Here is a 12,274-nt window from a genome sequence, read left to right as displayed (position 1 = left end):
AGGCATGTGGCTACAGAGCAACCGAAAAGCAACCCATAGCATCAAAACCTTACAAAACCAGCCGGCACAAATGTCCACAGTGATCAAAAGGATCACGAACAAAGCAGAAAGATGAAAGAAGGGGATACTTTGCGGCTCGTAAAAATCGCTCATCATATCGAAAGCAGCCTACACCCTCCCTTACCATGAGCTAAGAAAAGCGGAGGTCAACCGTGAGGTCACACTAAACAGTTTAAGGTAGCATTAGGCCGATCTGGCTATACGCAAAATGAAGCTGAAAAAGGCAGGGTTACATCCTACGCATTCAGAATATAGAGAGGCCTCTTTGAGTACGCAAAGCCCTTGACTCCGAAAAAGCACCACGGGCAGGCAAGTCCTGTATAGGATCGGCATGCCAGGTGACCTATACGATATACGGGCCAAGAACAGCATTCCAAACGCGATACGCAAGGTGGTCCATGTCAGCCCCTTTCCCAAGATAATACATCCCGAAAGGGACACGCTTACGAGAGTGTTAAACACTGTATTCAGCAAGATAGAGACAGAAATGACTGAGCCTGCACCGACTCATCCCCGTGTCAAATGAAGTGGTCAGTAGCAGTGGGGGTAGACCACTTACAGCGTCAGCTAGTAAGCGCCTCCATCGCCACAGAAAAATATCCTTAGCAGCTCAGTCGGCCGCTAAAGCTCTACACAGCTGGCAGACCAATAAAAGATTGATGATTCTTATAGACTCGCACGAAGCCTCCAGGGACTAGATGAACGCTAGGATCGACATGAACGCCCTAAGAATTCTGACGAAAGTAGCAAATCTAAATTCCAGTACGCTAAACATTTATTCGATGCTCGGCATGAAAATTACACGGAAACAAGGAAACAACAAAAACGCTTCCTCGAGCTTACGCACACCACGCAAAACCTATGCTACCTCCAACATCGGGAGTCATCTCCTTCGCTGACAGCATGGGAAATCATCATGCTCTTAGTCTCTGCCATGCCCCTGCACAAAAGGACCTAGACAAAGAGCTATCCCTGGACAGGCGAAAAATTCAAATGGTTTATCCCAACCTACTGTTGTATAATCGCAACTATACGGCTAGGTATAGGGAGGACTTTCCCTGGTACGAAGACCCGCATCCCTCACTAGAGCACATTACGTGGGATGTGAGGACAAGAAGTAGCTAAGAATACGCATATGCACTTCTAGAGATTAGTAGGAGTCCCTGCTGGCGAGTTTTGGCCTCAACAAACATCGTAAGCTGATCGAAGTGATCGAGAAGGTTGCAAGAGAAAGTGGAGTCCTGGACTAGGGACACAACCCTGCTCTTTGATGGATACTTTTGTCTTTCAAATAAAGGTATTCAATCAATCGATCGAGCAGTTAAAGAGGACTGCATATTTGTTAGAGCAGGTAACTTTTCAGTGTAGAAGTAAGTAAAAATAGCTATATATTGTTATAGGAATACTTAGGCGCCGCTTTTGCTACGCCTTCATGAACTTTAAGCCTGCATTTAGCGCCTGTTTGTGTACACGAGAAAAAAAGACGCACTGAGAACCTTACCAATACCGCGTTGTGGTCTCTGATCATGACATGGCATGAAGGTGAATTTCTTTAATTCGAGGTCTACCGAATATGACACAATTAGACTCCAAGGGATAGTGACACAAGAATAATGCAATATATAAAGGCCTGCCAAGCTTTGTGGACAGCCTAACCAGCCCGTGAAATGCACCAAAGTAACCTTACATTCAAGCAGGATTGCAACCGTGGAGACTCATTTTGTCGCTCGGAGTCCTAAGAATACTGACAACCTCTGAGTAATATTGCCTTAGGCATTGTAGTTTGTGACTTTTATATCGATAAAAATAACATTATATTCACGGTGGCTTGTCTACGAGCAGTACAATTGCTGGCATAATTCATTTCTTTGGTACCACTACTTTCTCGCGCAAGCGTTTCCGTTTCCTGACGTATCCGTTGCCGTTTCCGTTTGTTGAAATTTATTCTCGCAGTGGGCAAACTCAGAAATTAGGCTGTACATTTACAGACATGTGCACGGTGTCGAATAGTAAAATTCCCTTGTTTAGATTACGGGCACAAAGTACACGCACTCTGTGGTGGACTGAAAAAGCGTAGCGCCTTGTATAGTCTATTGTGCTGAAAAAAAGGAAAAAAAAATTTTCAGTTGCGGTCTTCGTGCAAGTGTCGCAACAAGCCAAATGTACAATGCGGCGTCTGCGATGTAGTGGGCTACAAGTATGTCGGGGCGGTCCTTACTCTATAACCAGTGAAGTGGTATGTAGGTATTGTTGAGGGTACCAGAGGTGATGGAAAAGTGATGATGCATGGAAGTATGCAAAAACCATGCTGTCAAAATTTAACCTACTTTGTTTACTTTCGCACTCTGATATATAGACAAGGGGTCCAGCGCCTACGCAATGCAGAGGAATTCCACGATCCGGCTCCGGTATGCCGACCTTTATCGCCTGGCAAGAGGACCGCTATGCTTCACGGCTTGGTACCATCTATCGGGCACACAAAGCTCCCGTGCCACCTTCACAGCGGATCATTCGTCCAACTTCATGCCACAAGACTTCTACGAGACCAGACAGGAGTTGGCCGGCCGTTGGCAGCGAGCACGCTACTCGGAGAAACGTTCAGGCGCTGTCGAGGTTCGTGGCCGTACTGAATCTCTGCTCAAGTTCTATTTATTTATTTATTTATTTGATACTTCAAAGGCCCCTGGTATGGGGCATTACATGAGGGATGGGCATGACAGTTAAACAACAATGGTCTTGATAGCATTGTTAAAATGGACGGCGTTGATGTGATGCACAGCGTCCTGTGGTGGATCATTCCAGTCCCTGGATGACGTGACAACAAAAGATCGAGAATGAGCGGTAGTTCTTGCTGTGGGGCGTAGACGGCCTTATGGCGATTAATACGGCTTGAGAGGCGATAAGCAGGTGATATGACTGATTCTCCTAAAGATAAATGATAAAACATATGAAACAGGCACAATCTAGAAATTTTTCGTCTCGTTTCAAGGCCGGGTAAGTTAGCTCTAGATTATAAAGCAGACACACTAGTGTACTATGAATAACCAGAATAGATGAAGCGGATAGCCCAACAAAGCGGACAAGGATATTTTCTGTATAGGCTTTAAGTGTACTGCGGTTCGACATGATCGAAAACTTGAGAACAGTGGCGTCTACTGCACTGAAGTAGATTAATGCGGCACAAAGAAATGCAAGCACCAACTAAAACACACTCGGTTGCATACGTACTTAAGTTCATCCTATTAAAAAATGAAATATTTTTGTAATGACCCGATTCTTTTTAAACACGGGGGCACTCTTGGCAGAAATAAGCAAGCTAAATCAGCATAGGCTTGAGCAAATTGTGTTTCGTGCTTTGGGGTAAATCTCCAAAAAATTCAGAAAACCCATGAAGTTGTGAAGTTGTCGTCTCCGTCCTTTGCTGCATTTAAAACAAAGCAGGAGTCCCAGTTCTTGTTTGTGAGATGAAAGCAATTATTCATAATATTAAATACAACAAATTATAAGACATTAAATCCTAATCGTTCGCGGCGAAAGCATGGCATTTAGCATCCCGCTTGTGGCCACGCGCCTAAGTCCAACACTTTTGGACAAACATGTTCAAAATTGAAATATTGTAAAGTATACTTACTATTATGGAACAACTTACGGTAATGGTCCATTCTTCTCATCAGTACCAAAAATTTCTTTTAAAGTTTTTCCATCGCTCGAATGAAGGAGTTAACACTGCTACAGAAAAGCAATGATGAACATTTTTTACTATAGCAAGAACGTTAATTAGAAAAAAACACAAGGCTGCTCTTGGAAGATTATCGGATATATTTACTGATATAGTGAAATCTTATAACATATGAAGCATTTCTTCTATAATCCCTTTTGCGTTGAAACATGCTTTTCTCCAGAATTCTTTAATATGTAATAGATGTGGACGCATCTTAAATTCAGGCAACTACAGTAGCGACAAATGCGCGCCAGTGCGCGCCAGTGGCAGAAATTTAGTGCTGCGCTAGATGGCTGCGCATACTCTTCAGAGCGTCATAAAAGAAGCGCCGCATAAAGGTGTCACTTTACAAATAGACCGTGGAAGGTCCCATTTCAAACCGTACAAACTTCCACTTGCTAGTTGTCTATCTAGCTGCTGCAGTAAAAAGATGGCTATTATTCCTCACCAGTCAATGGGAAGACAGTGAAGCAAAAAATGTTGGAGTATGCTTAAGCTTCGCCTTGAAGAGTAAAACGCGGCAGCGTGTCGCAGCCTGCCAGGGAGCCTGCGGAACGCCATCGCCCGTTCGGCGCTGTGTTTAGCCCGTTGGACAAACCACTCGAAGTCTCTACGAGACCTCTCAACAAACCCGATGCCACGAGCACCCAGCACAGCTTCCGCGCCGAACAAACGGGCAGCAAGCCGTAAGCTTCGTGGCGAACGCGCCTTTGATGTGCGCTGCGTTGTTCGCCGCTCCCCGCGTGATTCCTGCGTCCCCGCACGGCCCCACTGCGCCCGAACGAGACGAGCGGGAGGCGCTTCCGTCGTGCGCTATCTTTTGGGGCAGTGGCGTACATTGCGAGGAGAAGGTTTTAGTGGGCGCCGTCGGATGGCGCTACATGCGTGCCATGAATAGAGGGAAAGTAGTAGGCTTCTGGGAATGTTCGCTCGCGGCCAACGTCGCCGGCACCGACGACGACACCGGCTTTTCTGCGACACGGGGCCCTTAACGGTGTCGCGTTAAAATATGTCCTTGTGTGCTGTAAACCAAACCCAATGATGATGTTTAACATAATCACAGCAGCCTGTACAATATTTTCTCAGCTCCTGTGTCGACGTTTGCTCGGATGCCCCGTCTGTTCCAACTAACTATAACCAAAGACTAAACATATATAGCAGAAAGGTAGAAGGAGGTTGTATAAGCGATAATGTTGATCATGTGTGTAGTTACTCAGAGCCTTTCTGATGTTGTTCAAAAAAAAATTAAAGAAATTGAAATAGAAATTTTCAGGTATTGTGTTGCCGGTGACAATTTGGGTGTGCCAAATTATAGAGCGCAACAAAAACGTCTAATTTATTACGTTTTATTTTTTTTTTGCACGACAAGAATGCGATGTTTCCAGCGTTTAAAAGAGAGCTCGCGAACAAGGAAAAATATTCAACGTCACCACGCGCTATCGCGCGAAGCGAGCGGCTCAGTCAAGATCAAAATTCTCGATGGCCCTCCGAATATCGTAATTACCTTGAGCCTGACTCCTTCCTCTGTAGGGCAAAGGCCTCTCGCATGTCTCTCCAATTAACCTTGTCCTGTGCCGGCTGCGGCCACCGTATCCAAGCAAACTTATTGATCTCATCCGCCCACCTTTCTCCCGCCTCCTGCTACGCTTATCTTTTCTTGGAATGAACTCTGTTGCCCTTGAGGACCAGCGGTTATCTTGCCTTCGCATTACATGCCCTGCCCAAGCCCGTTTCTTCCTCTTGATTTGCACTAGGATGTCATTAACTGATGTTAGATCCCTGACCCACTCTGCCCTCTTCCTGTCTCTTGACGTTACACCTATCATTCTCCTTTCCATAGCTCGCTGCGTTGTCCTTAACAATGAACCTTTTTCGTTATAATTCAAGTTTATGCCCCTTAGCTAAATACGGGTAAAATGTAGCTATTAATTACTTTTCTCTTCTGGGATATTCTTAAATAGCCACTCATGTTCTGACAGAAACTGCCAAATACGCTCCACCCCGTTCTTATTCTTCTAGTTATTTCATTCCAGTGATCTAGGTACCTGCCCTGCATAGGCGTCTTCATTTCACTTCCAGCACCTTGCTATCAATTGTAAACTGCTGTTCTGTTCCTGGAGTGTTAATTACTGGTTTCTTTTATTTTGCATATCAATTTTCTGACCCAACGTTCTGCTCTCTCTTTCTCACTCATAGATCATGCTTTGCCGTCAATCTACTGAGTGACTTGGTTAGGGAGTGTCTTCATTCCAGATTACGATGGTTTTCTTCATTAAATCTTACCCCTATAGCTGTCCCTAATCCAGGCCATTGAGTACCTCCTGTACACAGGCGGCGAATAGCATTGGCGAGGTAGTGTATCTTCTTCCCTGACAGCCTTTTTCATCGAAATTTTATTGCTGAATTTAGGAAGCATTAGGGCAGCTGTGCACCCGCCACAGATATCTTCGAGCATTTCTACACAAGGCTCTTAGCACCCTGATTCCGCAATCCCTGCATGGCTGCTGATGTTGCCACTCAGTCAGAAGCCTTCTCGTAATCTATAAAGGCTGTAACACCGGTTCACTATGCTCTACGCATTTCTCTATCACCTGGTTGATAGTGAATATGGTCTATTGTAGAGTTTCCTTTACGAAAGCCTGCCTGATCATGTGATTTGATAAAGTTTAAGTTTGTACTGACTCTATTAAGGAATACTTTAGTAAATAACTTAGAAGCAACGGACAGTAAGCTGATCGGTCTGTTATTTTTCAAGTCCTCGACGTCTCCTTTCTTGTGGATTAAGATGATGCCAGCGTTCTTCGAAGCTTCAGGCATGCTTGAAGTAATGAGGTGTTGCGTGTACAGGGTGGCTAGTTTTTCTGGCTCGATCTCCCCTCCGTCCTTCAACAGAGTTGCTGTTATCTGACCTTCACCAGCTGCGTTACTCCTCTGCGTAGCTCCTAAGTCTTTCTTTAATTCCTCTTTTGTTATTTGCGGGATGTCCCAATGCTGTGTGATCAAGCCCATCTCATTTATGTTTCGATTAGATAGTCTACAGTATGTATTTCTGCAGAACTGATCGGCTACTTCTTTTATCTTATCTATATTGCTAATTACTTTCTCCTCTTCGACTGAACACACACATGTGATTTTTGCGTAAGCATTTATTCCTCTTCACCGCTTTGAGACTACCTCCGTTATATGACGGGGCAGTGATTATACGGGGCGGAAACAATGAAGTGAGCGCTCGGCAGCAAAACTAAAAGCAGCACCTTTGACCTTACCAAGTTCAGTGCGAAAAACAAACACCGGTTGCTCGAATTTTCGATGTCTATAAGTAGTCCCGAACACTAAGTTGGGTCACACTCGCCAGAGATCGTTAAGCGTCTGGCGCCTCGCTTGTGGGGTCTGCGCATTCCGACGTCGTGCTCTGCTTCTGAAAGTGTCGATTTTTCGCCGAACCGCCAGAAGAAACGGCCGACCGATAACTTATACCACTACTACATTTTCACCAGGAACTAGAACGCCCGCTCTTATCCGCACTGAACGCTTCCGGTCATAAATGTTATTTTTAATTTTCCTGCTAGCCCCTACTTTTCTTTTCTCCCCGCAACATTCGAGGCATCATCCAACGGGGCTACTTTGAAAAATTGCGCTTCTGAGAGCGCTGCTATCACGGAGCGCAAGTTCATTGTCGTGCGGGATTTTCTTATATTGCACGCCCACTCTTTTCAGCGCTAACATACCCATCTATAACACGTATCGAAATAAAAACTGATGAATTAGATGTTTTTGCGTACGCTGTACAATTTGGCAACCAAACACTTCGTCGTAAGCGCACTACCGAATCGGTTGAGTTTTTGTTTGGTGAGTTTAACTAAATGCAAAAGTATCCTAATTAACTACATCCAGTGGTCAACAACGTTCAAGCTCTGCCTTATTCTGCCTCGGTTTATTTCTTAAATCTGGCTTTTCCTAAAGTAAGCACATGTATTTATAATGTGACTGACTGAGGCACCCCTCCGCGTAAAAATTAGGTGCATTTCATGTCAGAAGAGCAGTGGCAGACCATAACGGCCATGAACTCATCCCCTTGTTGCTCGTTGAAGGCATCTCACCATGTGCCAAGAGAAAAGCGACAGCATTCGACACTCTACTCAGTCTCCTCACAATGTTGTTTTTGTCTTATAGATGCAGTATTAGCTGAGGGAAAAGCATACGTCTTGCATAAGGAATGCACATCCGCGTATTATTTCGCTTTCTTTATGCATTACAGTCCAAATGATGTTGAAATCCATGGTTTCCGTGAAAAAAAGTTACTTATTAAAATCAACAACCTTTTTGAGGTAAACAGATGGATTTTGTGCCGTAGTCATGCTGATGCCGGCGGACTTCGGAAAAAACTGTGAATCATTGTAACTGGTGACCTGACTAACAAACTTCCAATAGTCAACTCTTTTAACTATTACAGAAAGAAACCAAGTTTTCAACGAAGATTTCTTGCAAGGCATTAGTAATAGCCAATTCAGTTTTTAGAATTTTTATTAACCGAGAAGCCTATGTGCTATGAGTAAACACATTTTAGCGTTTTCACGAGGTGGTCCAAGAGTCGCTGGCGCCGGTGGTGCGCACAAGGCACGCCCGCTTGTTCGCGTCACTTCATGACGCACGTGCCACATGACCTCCTCTGACGCCTCGGTTCGATCAACGAGCAGTGGAGGCCACCGTAGCGTGTGAGGGACAAAGTCACGTGGCACGTGTGCCATGGAATTACGTACACAAGTGGGCGTCGCCTTGAGCGCACCACCGGTGTGCGATTTTCGAATCGAGCATACAATTACCAAAATTTGTTGAGCCATAGCACCGAGAGTATTCACGTTTTCTAAACTATGAAAATTGGCATGGCTATTTCAAATGGCGAAGAACCGATCTCATTGAAACCAGGTGTTTCTCGATAAAAGTTACAAAAGTTACCCAATACAAGGTGTTTAGCTGGTTTTTATCATCCCTCACCTTTATTCTGCCGCCACCGTGGCTCAGTGATTATGGCGCTCGGCTGCTGACGTTAAAGACGTGGGTTCAATCCGGGCCGTGCAGGTCGAATTTCGACGGAGGTGAAATTATAGAGGCCCGTGTATTTTGCGATGTTAGCGTGCGTTAAAGTAATTATTGCACATACTTAATTTAAATAGTGGCTACAGTGCGCGTCACTTTTATTGACACTTTTGGATATTCTTCAAGCCATGCAGCTAGTTGTTTTAGGCAAAGTGAGCTTCGCAGCGCGGTGATGAATACTTGGCGCTCCATTATTTTGTGAGGCTCTGTTATTTGGTGCCATGAGGCACGAAAACCCTTTTTCCGATCAATTTTAACAAGAAAAATGAATTGTAGAGAAGGTCACTGCACCTTGAACAGTGATGCGTTAGTGCTAGATATACCGATGACGTTGACGGGAGAAGCGCGAATTGTTCAGGTACCCATCACCGACGAACACCTGCCGCTATGATAGAGCGGCTATAAAGTTCTTAAGCTCAGCCCAAGATCGCCAGGTGTAATATCGGCTTGGGCAACTGAATTTCTATGAAAGCGAACTGCAATTACACCTGTGTAATGTGTGCATAGCACTTCAAAGAAGATTAGGTGCTTGGAGTTATTCTTAAGCCCTGCACTGTAAGTTCTCATCTTTCACGTGCATATTCGCGGTGTTAAATTTTGCAAACAAGAATCGGGACCTGACAAGGACCGACTGAAGACGTTGCATTTATAGCATCGAAGATAGGGAGCATCAATCTTTTCTGAGCGGCGGCATTCCTTTGCACCCTTTCTTCGATAAGCTGAAGGGTAATATTTTTGTTCAGGGAGAACATAATCACTCTTTCCTAACTTCAGCTACTTTTACACATGTTTGCAGATTCGAATTCGTTATTATACGAATGACAGCCCCGAAAAAGCCGTCTTCGCCTTGGATGATCTGACATTGGAAAGCGGGGAATGCCCACCTGGTAAGACTGCCGACATTGTACTGGCTACTGACATGACGAAACTCACTAATTAACACTTAGTGCCGATAACTTACGTGATGTGTTATTCATTTCCTTACCATCCTTCCTACTGGCTTGATTCATAAATCGGATTTGTAGCTCTGAAAGCCTCATCCTGAACTCCAAATTCATTATTGCAAGAACTTCGCATTCTACCACGCTGTATTTGCAGCCGTGCTCCTAGTGCATCTTTTAGCACAAGGTTCGTTTGCAAGCAAAGTAAATAAAAGCTTAAGCTCCGGGTAATACTTACTTCTTCAGAATGTTGGCGCTCAATCAAGTGACGATTAAACTAAGTGTTCAAAGTTGTGAATAACGAACTGTGTTATATAGACGTAGAGCTCGACTGGTGCAGCAGTGAACCTATTATTTTGAACGGCAGAAGTCTTTTTGAGCGCACCAGGTTATAAAATATGAATTGCTCAGAATGACATACGTGCGAAGGAAGCCGACAGTCATTGAAACCAAGAAACGCATAAAGAAATGTTTTTTTTTTTAATTTTATGGTGTACATCGACGGAAATTAATACTGTAAGTTTTTAACGGCTGAAAGGAAATTGCTTACAAAGCAGAAAAAAATTAACCACATGGAGCCGGTGGCACTTGAGACCACGACCTCCGAATTTCGCGTACTGTACACTACAGTGATCTTGCGCGCGATAATACTGGACGCACTACGTCCGCCGCTATGAACGATGGTGGCGCTTTCGAAGACTGTCAGGTTTTGGTTACACACAACATAGATACCCACAGATTAAGAAGACTGGACAGCCACCGCAGTAACTCAGTTGGTAGAGATACGTACGCGAAGTTCGGAAGTGATGCATTCGTATCCCACCGGCGGGACGATGTTGTTTTCTCGTCGGATTTCTTACCAGTTATCTTTGAGCAATAAAATAACTATTATGTTAATTTCCCGTTGGTTAACACTGTAACTAAAAAGTTACAAAATCGCAAAAGCAACCATTCGCCTATGCATTCCTTGGTTTCAGTGACTGTTGGCTTCCTTCAAGGGGACTTTTTCGTTGGACGTAATTTGGTACATGGGGATGCTAATTCAGAGTTATTGGGGAGATTATTGCATTAAGTTGCTTCGAACTTCCACAGCCACACATATATCCCAAGTCCCTTCTTTGTCATGCTGCTAAGTTCAGCGGAGGTAAGTCGGTCGGCAGGCTAAGCGATTTATCCAGTATGAACTACGGCACTGTGCCCCTCCAAGAGGCTCTTCAAAACCTCATATAGAGTGCGTCCGTGCATGTGTTCGTGTTTAGGGGTGGATATGGGCGCTATTTTACAACCTATCGTAAAGAACTTAGGTTACATTGTGCGACCAAAGCTCGACTTTTTAGTTTCAGTTCATCAGTTTGAATGTAGCATGAAACCATGATAGAGATCTTTCGCTACGAAATTTCAATATGTTGTTCATAAACCAACACAGATTGGAACCCTGTTCTTGAATATGCCGTGTTTTCGAATCAGGCGTTCCTCAGTACTCAAACATATAAACAAAATACAGCAGATACGTTGACAACTCAGCACGGTTTTCGCTAGCTTAATGATAATAACGTCGCATAATGAGCATGTAACACATGCTTGGCTTAGAAGGCTCGGTACCTTTACTCTAAGAAAATGGAGAGCCCTCTGAAATTACTGATTTTTATTCGGTAAGGGTGGTCCGGTACGGCAACTATGTTAAACAACGACCGCGAGGTTTATCGGAACGTGCGTCATCGCTGTCAAGGCTTACGTAGACTCAAGCATATGTGTTCATTCATTCCTCTTGAAACCACTAGCTGTGCTACACTCCTAACTTACGCACTATTTTTTTAATAAGTCGCCATAAGCCTAACTGCTTTAAACTCTAAGTGGGCAGACATCCACACATGCGTTTAGAGAGCTCGAACAATGCTCTCTTTTGAGAGCTTTTGATATTTCTCGAGTCCTGCTGGGCTTCATATCGCTTTTTGAGAAATTCAAAGTAAGGCATAACTCATGCGAGTGTTCAGGACGGTTGTAAAAACGCACCTCAGACAAAACCCACATTAGTTACATTTTCATTACCTAGAAAAGTGGTGAACGAAGATGAAATACATTTTAGTCGACTGGAGATAAGAAACCGTTTTCATCCAAAATTGCAAAGCGTCACAAGAAACCTCCAAAGCTGTCATTCTAAAGCCTCGTGAGGAAAGAAATGCACTTAAAATAGTGGCTTCACAATTCATAATATATGCGGTATCAACACATTCTTTCCGCGCCATGCAAGTAATATACGCTGCCTTGCTACCATTTGGATCATCTTGCAACGACAGCCCCTCTGTGATTTTCAGCGCCTGGGCAGGCGTGCCTAAAAGCGCTAATAATAATGTAACTGGAGTTCACCTGACGCTGCAGAGCTGAAAATGTTCCCCCATATGCACTGATATAGTAAAACCGTACTGTTCTGCATTAAATTGTTACCTTCTCGACT

At 44.2% G+C, this 12,274-nt stretch overlaps 1 protein-coding gene across 1 annotated transcript in view; it reads left to right on the top strand.

The window, feature by feature from the left end:
- Nucleotides 1-12,274, top strand: part of LOC149370514 (MAM and LDL-receptor class A domain-containing protein 2-like) — a 187,835-nt gene that overhangs the window by 23,444 nt on the left and 152,117 nt on the right. Inside the window, exons 3-4 of the mRNA XM_089577899.1 lie at nucleotides 2,417-2,673; nucleotides 9,675-9,765. Coding sequence (XP_089434025.1) covers nucleotides 2,417-2,673; nucleotides 9,675-9,765 — 348 coding nt within the window. The remainder of the gene's footprint in view (nucleotides 1-2,416; nucleotides 2,674-9,674; nucleotides 9,766-12,274) is intronic.

Source organism: Amblyomma mixtum, chromosome 1, assembly GCF_055824585.1.
Source record: "Amblyomma mixtum isolate Tamu chromosome 1, ASM5582458v1, whole genome shotgun sequence".
Classification (NCBI taxonomy): Eukaryota; Metazoa; Arthropoda; class Arachnida; order Ixodida; family Ixodidae; genus Amblyomma; species Amblyomma mixtum.
This window is presented reverse-complemented; position numbering and strand designations above follow the sequence as displayed.